This window comes from Impatiens glandulifera, chromosome 1 (genome assembly GCF_907164915.1).
Source record: "Impatiens glandulifera chromosome 1, dImpGla2.1, whole genome shotgun sequence".
NCBI lineage: Eukaryota > Viridiplantae > Streptophyta > Magnoliopsida > Ericales > Balsaminaceae > Impatiens > Impatiens glandulifera.
The window spans coordinates 130,835,135-130,861,821 of record NC_061862.1 but is presented as its reverse complement, the minus strand read 5'-3'; the positions used below and the strand labels follow the sequence as shown (position 1 = coordinate 130,861,821).

Here is a 26,687-nt window from a genome sequence, read left to right as displayed (position 1 = left end):
TCCATAAAGTTTGATGGGATGATTCCAAATACAAATTTATTTTAGTTCCATAACAACAACATATAATGTAAAGCAATTTAAATAAATCATTAAAATAATTAAAGGATAATCTCTACTGAACAAATTAGACGTCATTACAAATTGTCATTATCATAGGGTTGGTAAACATATTGGTAAAGCTCTATTCATTACGAATTAAAGTGAAAAATAATGCAAATCTTAAAGAGAGTCAATAAGTGGACATTCAACTATAAAACGATTACAATATTCTTCCATATTTACATGAAAAAACAACTTGTGATGATTACATGTACCCACCATGTTAGAAGGGGGCAAAAACATAATAAGAGTGAAGCAAAAACAAACAAATCACAAACTATAGAAAGTATTATTTGAACAAAAAAATGTTAAGACAACAAATATAGTACACCTAAATAAAGTGACCCACTGAACCAAACTACAAATCAATACAACTCTAGTTGACGACAAAAGAAACTAAATGTCCGTAACAAGTGATTATAGAAGTGGGTGAAAAGCGATAAAAAAATGTGATATCTCCAGCGAGTTAAAGCCCGTCAGACGGTAAGTTCTGCACCAAATGGTTAAGTGTATTTGCGAGTTATTTGCTTAATTCTAAAAAAAATGAGTGAAAAGTAATGTAAATCATAATAGAATACATAAGAGGTAGAAGTTCAATTAAAATGTTTTTCACTATTACTTGTAAACATTTTTTTATGATTGGATGTCATATCTTATATATTTTTTATAATTAATATTTTCAAATTATTTCTTTTTAATTTATGGTTTAATGTTTTATTGCCTTGATTAACTTCTTCTTTTTGAGTTTTATAAAATTTAATATATTAATTTGAGATTTTTATTTCATTAAGTAAGGATTAAGTATTTTTAAAATTAATTTTTGACTAATATCTCTACAATATTTGTTTTTAGACAATAACAATATCTTACAAAAAAAAAAAATATTAATATGACAAACAAAATGTATGCATTATTGAGTAGAGTTATGATTAGGGCCGGTCCTAGGTAAGCCCAACAAGCCCTTGGGCTAGGGTAGCCAACTCAATTATTAAAATTAATAAGATATTTTTATTAAATCTGTTATAATTTTAAACAAAAAAGTGTTATAGCTTAGTGGTGAATGATAAGTATCTAAAATGTTTAGTTGATCTTCAGTTCAAATCTTATTAAAAGCTATTTTTTAATCCATTTTTAAAATAGACTTAGGGCAACAATATATAAGGATTATCCTTTTGTTATGAATATATTAATTAATTACAATAAATGATTATTTAATAAAAAAAAAATTAGAATATATATTTCAACTAATAAAAATGTTTTAAATGGGGTATATATCTTATGATCTTATCTAATTACATGATTAATACCAAAAACTTATTCATAAATTATTTATCAATTTATAAGCAAACTCAAACTCAATTCTAATTTCAAACTCAAACTACTATTTTCAAATAAGTAAGATAGAGAACGAAAATTTGATGTATGTATCGAAAATGATGTGTCAACCCATATAGGTATAATAATCATCATGTCAATATTTAAAAATAGGTACATCCATCCAAGTGACACAAAGAATATCTCATTTACTTAGATAATGGTAATTAATGTATCCAAATGTTATGTTTCCACTATTGGTTCTAATTGATAAAATATTTCTTGGACTATTAAAAGTAGGTCGATGATGTCAATTGCATTTATTTGTCAATATTTGAATACTTCTATTAGGTAACTTCATTCATACTCTATCAAGTGTCGATGTTTTCTATCCTCTAATATTCCTTCTCCTCTAAGAAGTATTTTATATTTTTTCTTCTTCTAATACTTAGTTCTCATCTTATAAGATGTATCATTATTTTATCTTCAATGTTTTGCAAAAAAAATTTATTTCTTCTTGATTAAATTTGTCTCTCAATTCTATAATATTTGATATGTTTGGTTTTTTGAAAGTATGATTATGAAACATTTTATTAATTAATAAAGATATTTTTTTTATTATGAGTTCACATTATGAAGAAGAAACAGATTTCATTATAATAAATTCAGAAAAGAACTCTACAATATTAAGATTTTAAAACTAGTATTAAGTTAATTGTAATAAGTTGATTACAAGTATGGAAGATGGTCATGATATAATGAGATGAATATTCTGAAACATGTAAGACTAGTGTATGTTGTAATTATTAATGGTTGATTATCAATTTATAACATAAGTTGAAGATATAGAGCCAATGCATTAAACATATGAATTGGTTTATACACTCAATTTTGATCATGGAATTTAAATTAAGAGTCTAGTAACCATTGATCAAATTTTGGTTACAAAGAAATCCAAATCATTTTTGAAGCATCTAGAAATCGCACGAAAAATTTGAGACCCTTTCAATGCTATATTTATTTGGTGACATTCTGAAAAATGTGTTTAGCCTCATTTCGAGTTGGATTCTTCTATTGAAGTTTCTTAAATCGAGCTAAATCACGCACCAACTTTCTTGAATTCCAACCAAAAAGTTTTCATTTAAAGACATCTCATTTTGCTAATTATTAAAAAAATACTCAAATTTGGCAAGAACGGAATTAAACTACAAAGTGCGGCTTTGGAGCAGTGGTGTATAACATTTGGCAAGAACGGAATGTAAGGGTATATGACAGAACCCGCAGGAGCATTGACGAGTTATGGAAAAATATTGTATCAGATTGCAGCGCCCTCGCGGGAACGTGGAAAAGAATTCCAAGCACGGAGCAGAACTGGAATATCTGCAGGAACTGGAATTTACCGTTTTTTAAACTCACTAGAATTGAAATCATTGTAAACAGATAATTCATTTACGTTTTTAGCTTTTTAGCTTTTATTCAGAATGTTACGACTTCAAAATCATTCTAAGTCTGTCTAGAATGATCTCTTAAACTCGTGGTCTAGTATTCTCATGTTGCAAATTAAAATGAACTTTTTACCTCCTTTTTGATTGAAAACAATAAATTTCTTTAACAAACATTTAGGATGTGACAACAAGTTATCACGCCATACATATCACTAAATATCTAGAATCTCATTAAAGAAAGAAAAAAACATCTATACATTAATTGTCATATCGTGCAAATTCAATACAATAAACGGTCCGTCATGCCACAAATCATATAATTGAAGATCACTTGTGAAATCATTGAAGGTCTCCAGTTTCAAATTTGAACTCTCAAGATGAATTTGCGAGAGTTTTATCTTGAAGGGGTGTATAAATATGTGAATTAGAAGTTAAAGTTGTAAGTTTATCTATAATTTAATTAGTTTAAGACCCTATTTAAACCTATGGAAATAAATAGAGGATAGATAATACGAGTCTTGTCATTTGAGTATAAATAGGTCCGTCCCTGTTCTCATAATTCTATATCTCAAATCCTGTCGAATTAAACCAAGATCAAATTAAAGAGAGATGGTGGGACCGAAGAAGAGGCCACAAATTGTTCTCTTTGGGTCGTCCATAGTTCAGCTAAGCTTCGGCAATGGAGGATGGGGTTCCATACTTGCCGATGTCTACACTCGTACAGTAAATCCTCTTTCTCAAATCTCTATGATTTTTATTTTAGAAAAAAAATGATCAGGAGAAGGAATTTGGGTGAGAGCAGGGATGAAATGACATGTCGAAAAAATAATAAAATTTATCAGTCTTCTCTCCTCAATATTTATCCTTTTTTCAATAAGTGATACAAGATCATTCACCTCCCCCATTTTCTCTCACAAATTCCGTACCCAGTCACTTTTTTTTTTATTGTCAGTGAATTATTTGGAAATGGAATGAATCCTCTCTGATATGATGATATTTGACTTTGCAGGCGGACATAGTGTTGAGAGGATATTCTGGTTGGAATTCCAGGCGTGCCATCCAGGTTTTGGATCAAGTATTCCCAAAGGTCTGTTTATTTTTCTTTTTTTCTTTGCAACTATAATTAAAAATATCCCCTTATTTTTCAAGTGTGAAAAGTTGTTCTTAAAAAGATAATTTTTTTTATAAAATTATAGGCGTCAGTCACGTTTTTACTATGAAGTTTAATGTAAAAAACAAATTTGTATTCATGTGTTAATTTTATATATATTTAATTTTGTATTTATATCCAATACTTTTTTATTGATATTATTTGACCTATTATAAATTTATAGTTAAAATAAAACACAAAGGTAGGGAAAAAATTAAAAAAATAATAATAATCCGTTTAAAATTGAAAAAAATAGATTTTTTTTTAATAATGTCTATTTTTAATATAATTTTCTTTATATTTAATTTGCGTTTTTTTTAATAATGTTTAACTTTTTTTAATGTGTATAAATTATTGATTTATAATTAATTTTATTATAATTTTCTCTAATTGAATGAGAAAAAATATAATAAATATATAGGTAGAATTAAAAAAGTTAAAATGTTGGTGTGAGAAAGAATTTTTTGAGTTTGAAAATAAGTTTTTAAGTTATAGATGAAATTATGTATGATGCAACTGTATTTTAAATTTAAGAATGAGTTTATTTATGGGTTCTAAGATACTCTAAGATAAATTGTATTATTAAAAAAATGTTTGACAAAATGTTTTAATTCATTTGCCACAACTCTTTAATCTATACAGTCCTTAACATTTTACAAGAATAAAAGGATAGTTAGTTTTTTTTTTTTATCAAGGACAAAAGTCCATTTTTATTCACAAACTTACCATAATGCTTAAATTTGGTTTTAAAATATCTAAGAGGTACTCTTAAACAATGATTTCTTTTTATATATACCCTCTATACAATTGTTTAAATAGATGTCCTTTTAAAACAATTTTTTTAATGGGGTTATTTTGCTTAATTTGCAAAGTTGGGTAGAATTTGGGTACAAAGTTTTTAAGCCATAAAAACTATATCTAACTTTGCAAATTAAGGAAAATAATTGAGTTAAAAAATGGTTTAAAAAGGCATCTATTATAAAAGTTAATATATAGTGTTCAAAATATGGGTTAGCTAATGAACTTTACAAAGTTGGCCCTAAATGGGCACCACCTTACTTTTCATCAAAATCCATTGTGGCACCAGCACATGCACTCAAAATTAGTTAGCTTAGGTATTGGGATTTTTCAAATAATCTCAAACTAATTACCATAATTTTATTATCTTCAATTAATTAATTAATTATCATTTATTTCTTTTGAAAAAAAAAATATATATATATATATATTATCATTATATAATAATAATTTTAAAATATTTTACAAAACCCCACCAATGTAGCTTAGTGGTAAGAGTCGGTTTAAGAGACTAAAATGTCACGGATTTGATTTCATCTGGAAGCGTTTTGAGTTTAAACGGAAATTATGGATGTGAGGTGTCATGATAGTTCTCCTTTATTTCGTAAAAATGTTTTATTTTTTAAATATATTTTTTCAATATTCAAATAAAATAAATAACCTTATACTGAAGAAGTTATAAGCTAAGTATTATTAAAAAAAATGACAAGTTAAAACTTAGTATTAGTGGTTACTCTTCTAGTTTAGCGGCAAAAGAGATTAATATCCCGATGTTCTAGGTTCGAGCTCGTCGTGTGACATTACATTTAACACATCTAGTTAATTGATTAAGTGTGTTTGCGTGTTTTATACTTAATTTGCGGGACTAGTCGCACTTCGAAGAAGTTGAAGAAATCGGCTTTCTTTATTTTATTCCTAATATATTTCAACTCATTATTAATGTTCTAGGTTTTACCTGTCTATAAATACTCAATACAAATTTATATAAAAAAGTTGTACTTACAAGTTCAAAAACAAAAATTATTACTTAAAATATATTAGTAGTGTAGCAATTTTTATGGTAAATTGTCTATATTTTTGTCATGATTCAACTTTTCTGAATTGTATTTTATTTTTGAAATATTTTCATTTAATAGGTTCAAACCCCTAAATTATTTACTTACATTACTCTAATTTCTTGCTTCTTCACTTTTAAGGATGATACAACTCAGCCTTGTTTGGTAATAGTTTACTTTGGTGGTAATGATTCAATGGGACCCCATTCATCAGGCCTAGGTCCTCATGTACCACTTACTGAATATGTTGAGAACATGAGAAAGATTGCAATTCACCTAAAGGTATTTAATCCAATTATATTTGTAACTTTATCATATGCATGGATTCAACCACACCTGGTTTATCTTATTTTTTTCTTTCTTGTCAATTAAATCAAATATAACCTTAACCAACATGTGATTCCATCTATACCCATTTCTTCTTTTTGTTCATTGCATGGCATTTAATAACATGCCATATTGCTTTCTAATTTCAGAGTCTTTCAGAGAAAACACGAGTTATTTTTCTCGCTTCTCCTCCCGTCAATGACAAAAAAGTTGGTGAATTCCGAAGGTGTCACAAAAATCATCCCATTTTCTGTTTCTGTTATGAATATTTTTGCTTCTAATTCAAATAATATCATTGATAACAGTAATCTCTGTTGGAAACTTGCTCGTAACAATGAATTGGGCAAGAAATATTCCGACGCTTGTATAAAGCTATGCGAGGAAATTGGAGTTAAGGGTATTGATCTTTACAAAGCATTTCAAAGACATAATGACTGGGAGAATGCTTGCTTCACGTAAGTTTATTCCATTTTCTTTTCATCTTGCATTATTGTATGGAACTGAAGTTGTAATAAATTGGGCACATGAAATAAATGAGATAATTTACACTATACATATAACTATTTGAGATCACATTTTAAAACTGAACTTAATAACACATTTTAAAATAATTTGTTTATGCATATGAACTTAACACAATTAGTATTATTCTTTAAATGAATAACTATAACATAACATAAACTGAGTATTTACAATACATATATGTAAATTTAATCATCAAGTTTGTAGGTAAATATGATCATATCCTTTTCATTATTAAATAAATTGTATTTTCGTTTTACAGAGACGGACTTCATTTATCTGAAGTGGGAAGTAGAATAGTGGTAGAGGAGATAATGAAAGTTTTAAAAGAAGCAGAATGGGAGCCTAACCTTCATTGGACTTCAATGGAAACCGAATTTGGAGAGGATTCAGACTACGACATCGTTGCATGTGATGGAAAAACGACGGTAAATCCATCGAAGTGGATCTACAGGCAAATAAAATGGGACTAGCTACTAGTCTATCGTAGTCGCAATAAATAAAAATATTGCATCTTCTCTATCTCTATTATATAATAATAAGATTTTGTTTCATCAGATAATAAAAGAAGAGAATAAAAGAAGATTTCTGAATTACAAGCCAAACATATCATCTTTTTAGACATTTTGTGTCAAAAGATTGTATTGTGTATTCGTAACGGTTGTCTGCATCCATTCCACTTAAAGGATTTATATTATTTTGATTATTAACTACATATGATATGAATAGTGTGTTTTCAGTCTGGACTATTTAAAAGAAAAAACTCAATATGAATAGTTTATATCCATTAATTAGTAAAATAACAATTATTGGGAAGGGGAATTTTATTAGAGAGAAAATATTTTTATTTTTATTTTTGAATCAAAATAATATCTACTTATAAATCTTTTAAAATTAAATCGATTTAATTTTTATAATTTTTTTACAAACATTAAATCTAATAGCATAATTTTGATTTTTTTTAAGACGGTGATAAAATTGATATCTTAAATCGACCGATGAGAAGGAGATATTAGGAGAAAGCTACGCCTTGGCCACTTGCCTTAAGACGCTTTAATATATTTATGGTACCATAAGTAAAGTCCCATGAGTAAAAGAGATCCTACAATGACCGGATATGCGGTTACTATTGATCTTGAGACAATGGTGAATAAAGGTCGTGTTATTGTCGGTTGACTCACTAGTGTAAAAAGGTTAATAGAGACGAAAAATATGATTGCTTTTGCTCATTTTATTATTGATATGGTCAATAACTGAGGCAAAAATATTAGCATGATAATCAAATATGAAGAAATTTTCTGTTCAATAATCATTTTTGACATCTTAAATTAAGTTTTCACATAATTTTATTCCGCTTCCTTTATATTATTTTATTTTTATTGGAGAGATTTCTTCGTAAATCTCGACTTGAGAGAGCTCTTATTATACTTGAAGTACTATTTGATAGAATCGGTACACTCGTGTTGCTTTTGGGCAATTTAAGATGCAAGTATGTATAACATCAATTTGTGATTTTAATATCTCATCTACTTTGAATATTATTTTTTTTGTAGCGATCCGGTATATCTATTAGAATCGTTACACTTATATTCATACTTTTAGCAATTATAACGAGAGTTTAAGTGAGAAAATAATATTATTTCAATATCTAAACCATGAGGTAAACTTTTCTTAGTAGAATGAGTATATCTAACCGAAACAGTACACCGCGTTCTTGCCTTTGGACAATAAGGATAAGAGTCTAGGTGAACGTGCAATGGTGATTTTAATGGTTCAATCTTGAGGATGAATACTTTGACTCATTTGTTTTTTCAAGCCTCGAGTTTCGAGTCGTCTCCCATCTTTTCGGATCATTTTTTAGGAAGCGAAACAATTTTCTTATGCACGTGGTTTAAGTTTAAAATTTTATTTTTATCCATGAACTTCTTCTTCTTTTTTTAAACTAGTCGCGAGCACGTGAGAAAAATACAATCGGATTTCCTTTGCTTGAACGTCAAGGAAATTATCAGGTTCTTTTTGAAATGGTCATTGAATGAACACTCTCAACTTGACTCGTACTCGTTTTCTAATATCCGTTTTTATTTTTTATTTTTTTAGAGAAGGATCCTAGTGACATTTATTCACATTTTTTAGGAAAGCAAATGATTATAATCGGGAAAAGAGACAAGACTTCCTACGTATCCTCATGAGGAATCAAGTCAAAACTTAGTTTAAAGTGCAAAATCGTCGATTTTATTTGACAATGTCCCTAGTGTGAACTAGGTTTTATTCGTTTTTTCTTGTTTATTTTTTTATTTAATGATTTATAATGCTCTATTTGTGATAGGTGACTTACATTTCATGATCATTGCATTTTTACTACTTAGAATGCACTATCGGTGATAGACGACTTATATCGTATCTGTTCGAAAGTAATTTGTACATAAAAGACAACCACTCATCTTTGTTGTTCTTCTTTTCCATTATTAGAGGGTTGCATCTTACAATTCTTATTAATTTACATTGCTTATTGTAAACCCCACAATCTAACGTCCTATTTCCTAGCTTAGCATGTGTCGAGTGGCCCGCGGAAATATGGAGGGACTATCGCGGGGAGGCTCGAGGTTCGATACGTTTCAACATTGGTTTGCGTGTCAGACATATTTTAAAATGAAATATTTAGTTTTTAAAAGATTTTAAAAATACCTGGAGCAGTAAAAAATTAATTATGTAAAATAATTAATGCTTTATTTAAATTCTAAATAATCTTGGAGGCTAAATAACAATTTAACATGAACCCGGTTTAAATTAATTAAACATAATCAATTTAAAGATTATTTATTTGAAAATCAGAGTCGCCAAGAGATTTTATTAAAATCAATAAAATGATATGTGTACAAACGTATTTATACTAGAGTTTCTAAAAAAATGTGGTTCGTTGTCTGTTTACGCTCGGGAAAGGGCTTTCGCGCTATGTCAATTTGCGTCCACCTAAGTACGGTTTTCAAAGTTCTTCTAAAATAAACAAAGTTTGGATTTAATAAATCTAATTATAACATTCCTTATATTTAATTAGTAGTCTATGGGTCCTAAGTAAGGATATGTTTTAAATAATTGTACAAAATTATTTAGAGAAGGGGTGTGTACATGCTGCGTCGATGCTCAAATTTAACAAAACCTGAAAATTTCAGAGGAGAATATCAGAATTTAAAAATAAATTCCAAACGGGTCCTTATCCAAAATATTGGTTTAGGAAATATCCTGAAAATAAAAAAATATCATTTTCTGACCTTTCGGGATATTTGAAAATGGGTTCGGGTTCCAAAATTACATAAATAACTTTGGATTTTGAAAAGTGGAACCAAATCGGCCTTAGGACCGGAGTCCTAGGGTATGGGTTCGGTTTGGCCGATCTAGGCTTGGTCGGGCTCGGTTAAGACTAGTGTGGTTTAGACCATGGCTTAGTCGCATGGGTCAAGCGACCGAAGAGCTCAGTCTTGGGCTTGGGAGGCTCAGTCCCAAACTTGGGTGGCTCGGTCGAAGACCGGGGAGGCTCGGTCCCGAGTCAAGTCTACTGGTCTAGGTACTCGGTCCTATGGTTGGATAGTTATCGGTCTTAGGTCTAGGGTTAGGGTTAAGTTTACCGGTCCTAGGTCAAGTGAGGGCTTGGTCCTAACCCTAACCTTTGAAGTGATTTTCCTAACACTAAGACCGAGTCCTCACTTAGCCTAGGACCGATAAACTTAACCCTAGGATCGAGCCCTCACTTAGCTTAGGACTAGTAAACCTAACTATAACCCTATACATAGGACCGATAGCTACCTAACCTTAGGACCGAGTACCTAGATCAGTAGACTTGACCCGGGACCAAGCCTCCCCGGTCTTCGATCGAGTCACCCGAGTTTGGGACCGAGACTCCCAACCGAGCTCTTCGGTCCCTTGACCCGTGCGACTGAGCCATGGTCCAAACCACACCGGTCTTGACCGAGCCTAGATCGGCCAAAACGAACCCAGACCCTAGGACTTCGGTCCTATGGACTGTTTGGTTCCACTTTTCAAAATCCAAAGTTATTTATGTAATTTTGTAACCCGAACCCATTTTTAAAAATCCTGAAAGGTCAAAAAATGATATTTTTTATATTTTCATGATATTTCCTAAACTAATGTTTTGGATAAGGACCCGTTTAAAATTTATTTTTATATTCTGATATTCTCCTCTAATATTTTCAGGTTTTATTAAATCTGAATACCGACACAACAAGTACACACCCCTTTTTAAATAATTTTGCACAATTATTTAAAACATATACTTACTTAGGACCCCTAGACTAATAACTAAAGATAAGGAATGTTATAATTAGATTTATGAAAGCCAGAATTTGTTTATTTTAGAAGAATTTTGAAAATCGTCCTTAGGCGAGCGCAAAAGCCATAGCGCGAAAGTCCTTTCCCGAGCGTAAACAAGCAACGAACCACCTTTTTTCAGAAACTCTAGTATAAATACGTTTGTACATGTATCATTTAATTGATTTTCATACAATCTTTTGGCGAATCTAATTTTTAAATAAATAATCTTTAAATTGATTATGTTTAATTAATTTAAATCGGGTTCAGGTTAAATTGTTATTTAGCCTCCCAGATTATTAAAGTTTGTACAAAGGATTAATTATTTTTACATAATTAATTTTTTACCGCTCCAAGTATTTTCAAAAAAATTTAAAAACTAAATGTTTCATTTTAAAAGATGTTTGGCACACAAACCAAGGTTGAAACGCATCGAATCTCGAGCTTTCTCGCGATAGTCCTTCCATATTGCCACATGTTTTTTGCCACGTGCTAAGCTATGGAACGGGACATAGGCGGGGGTACCCTTACAATTTTATTGGTGACTCTACTGGGTTTATTGTAACACTTTTTATTTTAAATTGAATAAAATAAACAAAACTTTGACTATATAAATAGTTATTTATAACATTCCACTCTCAAAATAGTGCACCTCATGGGGTCTATCACCCCAACAGGTACTTAGGTTTTATCCTATACTTAAGTTTTACCCTAATACTTGCCTCGATTGGGTACACACCTAGACATACGTGAGAGAGTACCAGATCGAAATTATGTACTCCTACCATTACGTGAAGACCGATCATATCGGTTTGTGACCGAGAGATATTGCGTGAGAAAAAACTAGGAACCTGAAGTGGATCCCTCCTATTGGCTTTGATACATCCTCCAGGATGCGATCTTAGCGATGGTGGGGTGAGATTCCCACCCAAACTTCGACAGAAACCTTAGCACACAAAACCTAGTTACTTTATCCAACCGTTGTTTGGACGTGCCCAAACTGCAAGGCCTCGACAAGTCAACTCACTACGTGATTATTTATTATACATGCATACATTTATAATAGATATACTAAACATCTCTAAGAATGTTTGTTTTCATCAAAATCACTGGACATGTTTGTCAAAGTTGATTATGCTCGTAAAATGGCCTTGTTAGACAACGAGGATTTATTCATGTGGACTCACCACTTCAATGAGTAGGCATGGTATTATGACTCCTTTGGGCTCAATCCCTCTCTTAACTACACTAATCACCGCCTCCATCATGGTTTCATGATGGAGATACAACACAAATGGGATCCGGTGCACCGCGCCTTTATGCCAGGGAATCGCCAAATTTGCCCACTATTGAAGAGTTCAAAGCCATATTGATGGTCCATAGCAAAAACATCTTGAGGCTCAAACCCTTCATCAAATCCATGTCTCTCAGATAACTCCTCCAATATGAGCTTGGCTACACAAGAATCGTGGCGGACAAGATCCTCACTAGAACCCACTTGGACTTTGCTCACTAGGTCAAGCCGAATAAATCCTTCCATTGAGCTTCGACGCTTCTCTACTCACCATGACCATTATGGTAGCTCATTTCCTTCTCGTTACCTCGAGAAATCGCCCTCCATCCTCAATAATCTTTGAGGTAGTCTATAGCCTTAAAGGTGGAAATAAGGATCCTACTGGGATCATTCTAGAAGAGACATTGTTGGGTCTCAATGAGTCATATTTTTCTTACTCTCTCAATCAAAGAGGAGCTCCTATCATTCTCTATGTCTGGCTCCTAGATAAGATGGAGCACATTCCTCCTCCACTTCCTTGCAATGTGATGGGTGCTGCCCTCTAGAATCGATGCTTTAGGCATATCAAGTCGGAGCTCCTAATCCACGATGACGATACCATTCGAAAGTTTCTACCATGGTATGGTATCAAGAAAATGGTCCATCTGATGAGCAACCAACCCATAATTATACTCATGGGCCTCGAATGGATTACTGTGTACTACACTAGTAAACTGTTCAAACAGTTTGGGCGCGACTGCATGCCCCCTTGCCATGACTGTGTGGTGCCCATAGACAGACCAATCCAACACAATGACTTTTCTGACTATCTAAAGCTCTGAAATGATTGCGTCAAGATGGGAATCCCCAAGGATCGCAAAGACTGTATCGAACAAATTATGGACAAATTCCACCGCCAACAAGAAGAAAAAGAAAGTGTAAGCTCTATCACCTCCACTTGTTGTAGTCGAACCCGCTCCCCCAAAAGAGGAGCCCTAAGTCTTACCATTATTGTACAAAGCGGAAAAAGCTTAGAGTCCTAGTATAGTCAGCTAGACCAACCCTAAAGAACTTAGAAATTTTGAAATGTAACATCGGAGGTTCTTTCTTTTGAAAGCATATATGTATAAAATCTTACGAGATGTTTATTTATAAGTCATGTTAATTGCATATGCGTTTTCTTTTGTTGTTACAATTGCAATACATTCTCTCTTCTATTGTCACAGTCATCCATGATGGCCATGTTGACGGATACCGAGCTACTCCCTTGGACGAAGCACTTTCGTGAAAATCGGTGGTACTTCGAAGACTACGGTCTTAGCCCCATCCTGAAGTTTCTGAAATACAAAGTCAAGCCTAAATTCATGATGAAAATGCAACAAAGGTAGAATCCTGATCAAAGAGACTAAGTCCTCGGTATTAAGATCCATGTGCCCCACCATAGAAGAGTTTCAGGCTATTCTAATAATAGATAACAAGAATGTTATACATCTAAAGCCATTTCTAGACTCAATATCTGTCGGAATACTTCTACAAAAGGAGCATCACTACACCGAAGAAACCTCTAATATCAACATCTCCGGCATGAGCATCAATTTTCCGGCTTGGGTCGAAGTGGAGATCAAGGATGGAGAAGTCCCGATAAAAGTAGGATCATCCATAATCACGATGTCTATCCTGCTCGCTCACTACTTCATCAGGCCAGCAAATGACAATCCTTCTTCAAGGATCATCGTGGTAGCCCATTAGTTGCGGAAAGGCAACAAAGATTCTTGTTGTATTAGATTGGCAGAAACGCTCATGGGTCTGAACAACTCCTATCGATCTCCTACCATCAGTAAGAGGGGCTCTCCCCTAATCTTCTACATTTGGATGCTTGACAAGCTCAAGTGTGTACCGCCAGTTCTATCTGGTAACACCCTATCCCCCTTTGTTCAATACCAAAGGATGATGGAAGCTCTACATGAAATTACAATACTAGATGATAATGAAACTTGGGAAATTCTCCCTTGGTATCCCATCAAAAAGATGACCTTCATGATGAACGATAATGCACTTGTCCTACTCTTGGATTTAGAGTGGATCACCTACTACTATACCCATGAACTGTTCAAATAGTTTGGCCATAGCCATGTCAAACCTGATGTTACAACCGACAGTCTTATAACCCGAAGGTTCCACGCAGAGTACCTTGGCCAGTGGCTTGATGCCTTTCAGTTTAATATCATGACAAGACGAAAGAAATGCCAGGATCTTATCACCAACTAGTATGAGAGAGCTCACCAAGCTGAAGCATAAGAGAATGCTCATATTGAACTAGACTATGTCTGGACTTAGGAAGTTTTCACTTTCATCTAAGACTTTTTCCCATTTAGACTCTTTTGTAAAATATCAATAAGAGAGTCTCTTTGTAACAAACGTCGTGAGTATGTTTATATACAACTCTATGTTTGTCTATCTATCTAAAGCATGAATAAGACCCTTGTTCTATTAAATTCATGTCTTATATCTTGCATTTGTATGTTTACATCTGCAAAAGCTTCATCTCATTCTCTCTTCATAATAGTGTGCCAGACACTTTTGAACAAGTACGGCCCCACGAAGAAAAGATCCAAGAACTGGACGTTTTGTGCGAAAAAGCATGGTCAAATGAACTCTAAAGAACGATAAAGACATAGTATCTCCAACTGAATTTGCTGAGATGAAAGCTACTCTTCAGCAAGTAACTGAGCAATTGGCGATATTAACGAGTTTGATGACTAAGTCGGCCATCCCTCTTACGGAGTAGCCATCCTCATCACGAAAGCCACCACCAGTTATATCTATTGCCACTCCGATCAAGATCAATCCTCATAATCGATCGTTGTGTGGAAGAAGCCTCTCTCTATGAGGAGGCTCTTGAAGATGATAATAGGTCAGCAAGGACTCAACTATAAGTTGATGATAACCCCAATGCCCAAGAAGGGGAAAACTCTACGATCATTCCTCTTACGGAATACAAGGTCAAAATGGCTCAATTGAATGTTAACTAGGCCAAATTCCAAGAACAGTTCAATCAATTGACCAAAGGCAGCTTGGGTAAACATCATGATTGGAAAAACGCCATGAAAACTGCCGAAAGCACAATGATTCCTTTTGGGATAAAGCTACATTCTCTATCAAAGTATGTAGACAAGACTGACCCTATTGCTTTCTTCCAGATATACACCATGGAAATGACACCTTTATATTTGGGAAAACCAACAGTCCTCCATCTATTTCCACAGTATTTAGATGGTGCGGTCATGCGTTGGTATCACCAAAAAAATATAGTTTATCTTCAAACTATCGAGGAACTCGCGCCATCCTTCATAGAACGTTTCAACATGTATCTCAGCTTAGAACGGCCTGAGAAGAAGCTCAAGAATGTGAAATAAGGCAAAAACGATAAATTTGTGGTCTTCATTGAAAGATGGAAAGATGTTTATGAAGAGATTGATTCTCTACCTAGCGAACAAAGACAAATCGACATGATTTTGGATCATGTTAATGGTCGATATTCTATTAGATTCGTGGTTAAAACTTTCCAAAACATGAAGAACCTCCTCAAAAGGGAAATAACCTCGACGAAACCTTTGATAAAGAAAGAAAAAATGGTAAAACTGTGAAGGCATGTGTTGCTCCTCCTTGACCTCAAAGGAAGGAAATAGTTGAGATCCACCATGGCGTGGATGCTTGGCAAGCACCGGACCCTCCTAAGCCCGGTCCGAGCAAATCGGTGTTGTCTAAAACCAATGTCCTAACGATATCTAAACTGTAAATACCAAGGGTACCAATACCTCCCAGAACTTTTGACGATTTGGGTATGACCCTGAGTCAAGCTCTTACCCTCCTTCAGTAGAGAAACCTCATTAAGCCCTTAACTCCTCGAGAGGGTATATAGTCCTTGGAAAGTTTGAAGAGGCATGGTGTACATATCATCAAATGAAGGGTCACTCGACTGATAACTATAGTGCCCTTAAGCATCAGTGTCAAGACCTGATTCATCAAAAGAGCATTCCTAAACTCGAAATTGCAAGCAATCTGTTGCCCAATCATCAGGTCAACCTGATTTCCGCTGACGAACCTGTTAATCCTCTAAATGTTAATAAGTTCTACAATTTGGTATTTTTTAGGATTGAGAAACCTAGCCCAAGTCTAGCTAGGATCGAGATTCTTTATAACCTCGACCGAGGATTCCAACACCTTGACTAAGGATTCCCGCACCCAACCGAGAGACTTTAGCACCTCGACTGAAGATTCATACACCCGACCAAGGAAATTTAGCACCTCGATCGAGGACCCGCATTTGACCAAGGGAATTCAGCACCTCGACCGAATATTTCCGCACCCAATCGAGGAACTTCAGCACCTCGACCGAGAATTCCCACACCCGACTGAGGAACATCAACACCCCGATCGATGGACTTTATCACCTCGATCGAGGATTCCCGCATCCGATTGAGGGACTTTAGTATCCCAACCGAGAATCCCCGAACCTCAACCAAGGGGTTCCGATCAGGACCGAGGGTTTTAGCCCCGACCAATAAAAATCGCACCTAGGACCGAGAGCACTGGACCTAGGGGTTTGTTTGGTTCAATTTTTAGAACTTAAAACTTATTTTTATAGTTTTGGAATCATAAATCATTTTATAAAAATTTGAAAAAATAAAAAAATGATTTTAAAATATATTTAGAATATTTTCATAAAAAATATTCTGATAAGGGCTTGTTTGGGTTTTATTTTTAAACTTTAATACCTTCAAAACTAACATTCTTTAAGTACATTCATCTTCAATCGTCGTCATCAGGTACCAGCATTTGAATATTGTTTTTATAATTATTAAATATCAAAAAAATCTATGCATGTCTAGGATCTGGAGAATAATTAAAAAGGTTATTCAATCAATTTTCCAAAAGCCAAAATTTTATAATGTAGAGACCTTTTTTAACGGGTATAAAGAATATAGCGCAAAAGCTTCTTCCCGAGTATTACCAAACTACGAACCAAAAAAAAAATTGGTTAAAAATACGTTTACAAACGTATACTTTTATTGATTTTGAACTAAAAATATTGTTAACTCTTTATCAAATAAATAGTCTTTTAAATTAATTATCTTAATTAATTTAAATAAAGATTTTTTTAATTAAATTTTTGTTTGATTATTTTAAATTTAAAAGATTATTTAAAATTTGATCAAAAATTAATTATTATTATAACAAATTTCAAAAGTCATGACTTATTTTTTTAATTATTAAAAAATAATGTTTTATTATTAAAAGATTATGACATGTAAACCGAAGTTGAAATCTCTCGAATCTTAAATTTTTATCTGAAAAATAATTTTTCAGTTGTATCTATATTTCATTTGTGAGATTAAATTAAAAAGAGATTCCTACTATTGGATTATATGTACACATGTAACTTACCATAATATAGAATAAAGTGAGTTGTTGGGTGACCACTATAAAGTTATTTGCTGATATTTTTAGTAGTGAACTTTGATATTCAATAATATTTATATTTAATATAATTAAAAATATTTAATATTTATAAAAATATAAACTATCACATTTACACTAAATTAAATTAAAAATCAAAATAATTCAATTTAAACAAAAAAAATGAAATTTATATTAAATGTTTTTTCTTAAAAAGTATGATCTATATAATATTAAAAAACACAAAAGAAATACCTTATTTATTTTTCTTATAGAATCTTATCCTATATTCTAAAAGAAAATGGGGATAAATTATTCTTTACAAAAAAGTGGATATACACGGAAAGATATTTGGTGTAGAATAACCATTTGAAAACAATGTCTTTCTAAATAGATTTATAATTATGGTATTTTTCCGATAAATAAATACAATTATGTAAATAAATGTTGATGAGGGATGATACTAGATTGTTTTTAATAAAAGATAGATTTCTTTAGAATAAAAAAACATATTTAGGAGTTGGATCTGTGTGTGAAATCTCTTATGCCAATATCATTAATAGAAATGTTTATATACCAAAGGGAGAAATAAAATCATAACAAAAATGTTCCACAGAACATTTCTTTTTAAATTATTAAATGTTTAAAAATAAATGCATTTTTATTGGAGGGAGGTTATTTAATAATTTAGAAAAAATAATAATTATGTTGGATGATTTTGAGGATATGGTAATTATTTTTTTTAATAAAAACGACTTAAAGGAATAATAAATAATAATTTAAAATAGATAATAGTATTTTGATTAATTAATTGAATGATACGATGAATGAAAATGAGAGGGAAATAATGTTTGAATAGTTTAAGTTATTTCATAACCCAAACCAAACTAGGCATATAAAAATATAATATACAAATAATATAAATGTGTATTGTAATGTTCTTTTAATTTAATTCACTTAGAACTTGTTCAATTGGATTTTTTAAAATGACAATCATTATCAAACATTATTTTATCTACTCTTTTATATATACATCACTCAAATTTATGAATAAAATATTTAAATACCTTCTATTTAAACCAAAAAATATATTTTATTATTATATATTAATATTTTTAAAATATTTTAACTTTTAAAATATATATATATATATATATCCCTAAAAAGAAATTAACAACCTCAACAATCTTAAATAATTAACTACAACATATCAACAAGTTCTTACATAGTTTTTCTTAAGTGGATAATTATTTAAATAATGTATTATTTTTTTAAAAAGTATTCTTTGGGTGATTGTAAGAAATTTAGATTTTTTTATAAAATAATTTTAAAATACTAATAAATAATGATAAAATAATAATTATTTGAATTAAATAATATAATATAATTAATGAGATGGAAAATAAAATAATATTGAATCTTAACAAAAAAAAAAAAAAAAAAAAAAAAAAAAAAAAAAAAAAAAAAAAAAAACAATACAGATATAGTAATAAGGGTGACATAGGTAAATGTGGATCTATGTACAATCTATTAGTGCGATAAGTACTGGATAGTCCAAAATATATATTTTTTTAAAATAACAATGTGACAGAAAAAATGTTGTCTGTATTGATAGTTTTATGTTGGTATATGGAATTAATCGCAGGTATATTTTGTTTGTTTATTTATATTATTATTATTTTATTACGTGTAAGTTTTATAAAAAAATATATATTTAATTATAGTGAATTTTAAATCCTTAATTCGGGGTATTATTTTTATGTTTTAATTCAACAACTTTAATTTATATTAATTGATTGATTTGATTGGTCAATTAATAATTGATTTGATTGAGTTGGCTGATGTTTAATAGGAAAAGAAATAGTACAGTAAAATGTAATTTTTGAACTACCAAATTTTGTGAAAGAATTGATATATTTCTATTACAAACATAATAACAATAATTATATTTAGAGTTTGTTTTTCTTTTAATTTTTATAAAAATTTAAATAAAATTAATTTTTTAATTAATTATTTCTCAACAATTATATCACTAGTTTAATTAATAAAAATATTACAATATCCTATATTTTAAATTATTATTTTTATTTTATATATACCTTTTAAGGCCTTGTTCGGTTGGGGTTATTTAAATAATCAAATCCATTCAAACATCTTTTCATTCCCCTTCTCATCAATCACATCACTCAATTTATTATCTAAAATACTAAAATACTCTATTTTAAATTACTATTTATTATTTTATTATTATATATCAATACCTTTAAATAATTTTACCAAAAATATTCTCATCTCCTCAAAATCATCACCAATCATTATTCATTTTCCCTATCTAAGGCCTTGTTCTCTTTGGGTTTTTTAAAAAACCTATCCCAAAACAATTTTCCAATCAGTCACTTCTCAACAATCACATCACTCATTTCATTAACTAAAATACTAAAATACCCTCTATTTTAAATTATTATTTTTTATTTTATTCATATATATCAATACCCTTTAAGTCTTTTTACCAAAAATAATCATCATTTCCTCAAAATCATCATCAATCATTACCTTTTTCCCTCTCTAGGTTTTTTCAAAAACCCCAATCCGAACAAGGCCTAAGTTATTATAATAACCCGAATCAAAACAAGGTCTAAATATTTTTACCAAAAATAATCCTCACGTCCTTAAAATCATCGTCATTCCTTTAAAAAATTTCATTCTGAAAAAGAACTTGAACAATCATATCAATAAATTAATAATAGTAATAAAATTTAATATTTTAACAAGATAATAATACAAATTTAAATATAAATAATAATTTGTTAATACCAATATAATATAATATATATAAAGAATAATTGTTGAAATTAAAAAAAATAAATTAAAACTAAAATAAAATAGAAAAAGCCATAAAAGTGGTTATAAGAACGAAAACTCCTACCATAAAATTGTATATAATAAATTTACCAAAATTCATACAATATATATACAAGAAATCTATGAACATTGATTGTATGTCAGATCATTTTATTGCACTTATTTTTTTTCACTTATATCAAGCAAATACAAAAATGTAATTAATTTCTTTCAAAAAGATGCAATAAATAAAATAACAAAAAAACTTTTCATGTCTGTATAACTAAAAAAGTTCTCAAAAACAACTTAGAGGTTCAAATATAAATACAATCATGAAACTTGTTTTAATTAGAATCCAAAATTTTATGTTTATATACTATTATAAAATAATGTAATCCTATAAATACTTATTCCAATAAGTAATATTGAAGACTTAAATAATTTTTGCATTTTATTTACAAACAAACATAACAGGTTTTTTAATAATAAAAAAAAATATTATACAAATTATTATTAGTATTATTATTACATTTTAAAAAAATTATACTGGATAAATTATGAACTTTATTAAAATTAAAATTATTATTATTACATTTTAAGAAATGAACAAGTAAAAATAAAAATAAATTTGTTTAGATAATTTAAAAATAAATAAATAAAATAATTTTAAAATAAATTTGAGATGAACTTGAAAAAAAAAAATTGAAATGATTTTGAAATAAATGTGTTTAGCTTGAAAAAGTTACCCAATGACATATCCCAGGAAATTCGGATGAGCTTGAAATTGTTTTGGAGAATTTACTAATGAAATGAATTAATTAATTTAGTTTTTCCTATTTTTTTAAAAATTAAATAAATAAATAATGAATTATATTAAATATATATATATAAAAAATATATATATATATAATATATATATATATATATAATTATAGAGTTATGTCACGTTGGACTCTAATATAATGTAGAACCGTTCTTAAGTCGACTTAAAATACTAATAGGTCACAAATTCAATTTTCACTTAAAACGTTTTAAATGAAAATAAGAAAATATAGCAGTATGAATTCTTTATTAAATTTTGATAGGATAAATTTTATCAAATAAATTTTATTAAATAAATTTTATTTTGAATTTGTCTCAATAATAATGTTGGAATGGTTTATTTAAATAAAATTAAGTTTATTTAAAAAATAATAATTGATGATGGTGATTTTAAAATTTTAATATATTTTTTTTGATAAAATAATTCAAAAAATAATATATATATATATATATAATTAATTATATTTTTAAAATAAATAATTAGGTCTATTTAAAAAGAGTTGGTGTTGAATTTAGAATTGAAATATAGTTGAACGAAAGTAATATTATTAAATTTATTAATATATACCTAATTAAAATATATTTCAAAATTAGATTAGAGCTAAAAATTTATAAGCAAACCCAATATTTTAATATTTAATGAAATGAAATAAATATTAGCTAGACTATTTTGTAATGAAGAAATGTTTAAGGCTCAGTTGTGGAAATAGTTTTTTTTTTTTTTTGGTTTTACATGGGTTTATCTTAAAAATCTTTATAGGCTAAAAATAAGGAAAAAATTAATTTTTAAAAATTGAAAATTAATTTATTCTTTAATTTAGAGGATATGGTGTATATGAGAGAATAATGGTTTAGAGAGAAAATAAAATTAGAGAATGATTTTGATATTTAAATGATAAAATTATTTAATTTGATGATTGATACTTAGATGTGTGAGTTTAGAATAAAAACTGAATTTTATATCAAAAACCCTTTCATATCAAACGAGCTCTTAGGCCTTGTTTGAGAAAGTGGTTTTTTTTGGATTTTATCTGGGTTTATCAAAAAAAACCTTTTTTTTTTTTTTTGATAAAAAGTAAGAAAAAATTGATTTTTAAAATTTAAAGACTAATTTGCCCCTTTGACTTTAGAAAATATGGTGCAGGGGAGAGAATGATGGTTTAGAGATAGAAAATAAAATTAGAGGATAATTTTGGTATTTAAATGATAAAATTATTTAATTTGATGGTTAATAAGATGTTTGGGTTTTGGTATAAAAACTAGGTTTTATCCCAAAAACTTCTTTATCAAACGAGGCCTTAATCCATTTGAGAATTAAAAATAAAAATTGAACAAGTTCCAATAATTACTTATCTTTACCTCTCTTTTTCCACACCAGCTGTAAAACATTAGATTCTCCTTGGATAGATAATTCCAACATAAATAAATAAATAAATACCACATCTCTTCATCATAATCATCATCATCAAGTTTTGAGAATCAAAAAATCATGGAAGGAAACCATTTAATCGGTCATCGTCGCCGGCACCGTCAAACAAATATAAACGAAGATCACTCAACCGCCACCGCCACAACATCAACCACCACCGCCAACAACGGCGGCCGTAGCTTTCGCCGCTTCAGAAGTATCGGCGGCGACGAAGGAGGAGGAGGAAGAAGAGGAGAAGAAGGCGATATAGGGCATGGTGACGGCAGTGAAGTATGGGGCGCCTTTTCAGAGAAGTTCCAGCAGGTTCAGTCGTTTTTAGATCGGAATAGATTTCTGATTCAACAGGTGAACGACAATCATCAGTCGAAGATTCAGGAGAATCTGGTGAAGAATGTTGCGTTGATTCAGGAGATTAACTCGAATATATCCAAGGTTGTCTCTCTTTATTCAGATCTGTCTGCTAATTTTTCCAATTCGTTTCAGCAACGAAATGGAAATAAGTAGTTGAGTTTGATTTGGGTTTATTTTGAATAAAAACAGCACTATGATTTCAAAACTTGTTTACTAGCTAGTTTGATTCCTCTTTATTAAGAATGTATTTACTTAATGTGTTACAATAGTTTGACAGGTTTGCGGGTTTAGTGCGTCAAAATCTCTTGTATAAACCTGATCTGTTTTGTTTTCTGTTTATATGTAATCGACTCTATTGTACCAACTGAATTCGAACAAAAACAAGATTTAGTACTCTCGGAAACAAAAGAACGAAAATTCAAACATAAAACTTTACACACAAAAAATTGTAACATGTTCATTAATCAGATTAAAGAGTTCAATTCAATTCTAAACCCAAATATGATGTATTGACAACTATATAGAATAAGTTGGAAGAGACTGATTCTTTCACTTGGTGAATCTTTCTCTTGAGCTAAACCCTCAAGTCTTTCAAACTTTAAACTTCTTTTAGTGAGGCCTTCATTGTTTATTATGTTTAAATTGATCCCCACTTATTTTTACTGTATAAATGCTTCAGAACTTTTATTGGATTCAAACTCTTAATCTAACAATGATTATTCTCAAATACAGACTTAATGGTTGATTTGTCTATTATAATACATTTTAAATTATTTTAAAAATTAGTTGATTTTAGCCTAGTAATTTTTTTTTTTTATATAAATTATTCTTTAAAAAAGGGAAATTTAATGAAATGGCCCTTACAAGTGTCTAATTCCAAAAAAGGCCCACATCGGATAAACCTTACAAAAAGGGCCTTTTCGTCCGGTGAAATGTTCGTCTTACCCCCGGAATGCCCACTTATCGCTCAAAGACGCGAAATAACCACATACGCGATTCATCTAAAACACGTGAGTTATTAAATGCGTTTTAGATATTTCGCGTCTTTTATCGTATATATACTTAATTTTCCATAATTTAAAAAAAACATTCACGACTTCCCCTCTCTCTTTCCGACTCTACTCTCCAACCCACGAAACCCTATCCCTTATTTAGTGATTCGATAAGCAGCACCTCTCCGTTTGAAGACCCATTACTATTCGTTCTCAAAATGGGTATGTTTATTTTATGTTATTTAGTGATTATGAACACTAGGTTGGTTATAGTATAGTATAGTATAGTATAGTATAACTAGGTTATATTCTTAGTTAGTGATTCGATAACTCCTGGATGTGAATGAATACTATGTTATATGAACAAAGGCAGATGTGACTCACGCGTATTTTGCTCACTCACGCGTAATACTCACTAAGGACGAGTTTCTGATAGGTTTCATGGAAATACAATGTGCCAAGAATTTCCCACAAGTTTGCTTCAATGGACTTATTAGATAGGGACTCCTATACATTAGATCCATTGCAGCAAACTTCTAGGAAAGTTGTTGCATTGGATTTCCTGAAACTCTACCAGCAAACTCCTCCTCGATTATGGTTCACGCCATCTTCAAAAAGTAACAACCGAAGTAAGTAAAAATCGTGATTGAAGCAACAACAGAACATTACAATACGCGTATATTTATCATATGGTCTTACTCCTTGGTTATGATTGTAGCTCAAGTAATTCTTTACTTTGATGGAGGTTGGAAAATTACGAATGATGTTACTTATTTTGCTTAAATGTCAAACAATGGTTTGAATGTTCACCAAAATTACATATGCCCAAATAGTTGATATAATTTATTCTAGTACTAATGTTGACAAATACAGATATGATTTTTTGCTTCAAGCCAAGTATAATACTCCGGGCATGGATGTCAAATTTTCTTATATAACTGATATCAAACAAGATGTGGATGTGAAATTCTTTTTACATGAAGCAACGTTAGTCCACAATTGCACTCCACTGTGTTTATATTTAGTAGAGAGAGTTCACTACCTAGAAATCCAATAAACCCAACTCAATAAAGTGTAGAGGTTCTAGAAATTGACGATCCTAATGTATTCCCGAAGTTTCAACAGTGGTAGGTTGTATTTGAAACTCAAAATGACATTGAAGAAGAACCGTGTTTGCGTCTGAATGAGGGGATGATGATTGAGATCCTATTACCCAACCAAGTAGTCATTGGGTTGCTAGTACCAATCCAAGCAGTGCTTGGGTTGCTAGGACCCGACCAAGATACAATGATTGGGTTGCTAGTAACATATCAAATAGTGAAAATCCAATACCTGAGGCATTAACTTGCGAAATCGAAGTCAGTTCGTTGTTTGAGAATAAAAAAGAACTTCAATTGAGGTTACATAAATATGCGATGGCTAATCATTTTGAATATAAAGTGGAGAAGTCAAAAAAAATATTTGGGCGGTGAAATGTTTGGATCAGAATTGCAAGTGGAGATTGCGTGTTGTGAAAGGAAAATCCTTGGAAATGTTTGATATTCAGAAATTTGTAAAATATAATACATGTTCGATTGTGACGAGGCGATAGAATAAAAGGCAAGCACCATCATGGGTTATTGAGGAATGCATGAAGAGCAAGTACATGAACCATCACCATGACCACATGCCTAAGAAAATAATGGAAGATATACAGAGAAGTTATTGAATAAAGATGAGTTATAATAAGGTTTGGAGGTCCAGAGAAAAGACTCTAATGGTGGTGCGAGGAACTATAGAAGATTCCTATGGAAAATTGTCATTATACATGTATATGTTGGAGATGAATAATCTGGGTACCATAACAGACATTCATACGGATGAGTACGGTCATTTCAGGTATATGTTCATGTCCCTAGGCCTCTTAATTAGGAGTTTCAGAACCGGTTGTCATCTTGTATTGTGCGTCGATGCCAGTTTTCTTAAGCACAAGGTTGAAAGTCAACTAATGGTGGTTATTGCATTGGATTCAAATAAGCAAATATATTATGTTACCTTTGGCAACGTTGATTCAGAGAATAAATACTCTTGGACATATTTCATACAACCACTAAGAGTGACAATTGGATCAATCCCAGATCTCGTCTTCGTATCCAATAGACACCAAGTATTGCCAATGCATTGTGCTCAATTTTTCTAGAAGCATATCACAGTGCATGCACATACCACATCAAGATGAATATTATGTTCAAAATCAAAACTGATCACTGACACGCAAAGTTTGAATTGGCTTCTCGTGCATACATCGTCTCAATATTTAATTGGTATTTTGATAAGATCAGGATTAAGGACTCTGATATAACTGTCTATATGGTAGATATTGGGATGGAGATATGGAGTCATGCCTTTTTCCCCGGTAAACGATACAATTAAATGACAAGAAATTACGTTGAGAGCTTTAATTGTAAGAGTAGGGAAACTAGAAAGTATCTAATATCAACCTTAGC

At 30.6% G+C, this 26,687-nt stretch overlaps 2 protein-coding genes across 2 annotated transcripts; both read left to right on the top strand.

Moving 5' to 3' along the window:
* The first annotated feature begins 3,439 nt into the window (after positions 1-3,439).
* LOC124943348 (GDSL esterase/lipase CPRD49-like) lies at positions 3,440-7,183 on the top strand. The gene is made up of 6 exons (XM_047483865.1): positions 3,440-3,581; positions 3,868-3,945; positions 6,003-6,143; positions 6,338-6,414; positions 6,494-6,643; positions 6,973-7,183. Exons 1-6 carry the CDS (start codon positions 3,468-3,470, stop codon positions 7,181-7,183), a joined length of 771 nt encoding a protein of 256 aa, XP_047339821.1. The 5' UTR covers positions 3,440-3,467.
* A 15,711-nt stretch (positions 7,184-22,894) lies between these two features.
* LOC124932164 (protein EARLY FLOWERING 4-like) lies at positions 22,895-23,468 on the top strand. The gene has a single exon (XM_047472780.1). It carries the CDS (start codon positions 22,919-22,921, stop codon positions 23,360-23,362), a length of 444 nt encoding a protein of 147 aa, XP_047328736.1. The 5' UTR covers positions 22,895-22,918; the 3' UTR covers positions 23,363-23,468.
* Positions 23,469-26,687: the final 3,219 nt, after the last annotated feature.

Coding starts and splice junctions, on each gene's coding strand:
- LOC124943348 (XM_047483865.1), top strand. CDS start 3,468: ATGGTGGGACCGAAGAAGAGGCCACAAATTGTTCTCTTTGGGTCGTCC. Junction 6,144..6,337: donor AGATTGCAATTCACCTAAAG/GTATTTAATCCA, acceptor TTCTAATTTCAG/AGTCTTTCAGAGAAAACACG. Junction 6,415..6,493: donor AAAGTTGGTGAATTCCGAAG/GTGTCACAAAAA, acceptor CATTGATAACAG/TAATCTCTGTTGGAAACTTG.
- LOC124932164 (XM_047472780.1), top strand. CDS start 22,919: ATGGAAGGAAACCATTTAATCGGTCATCGTCGCCGGCACCGTCAAACA.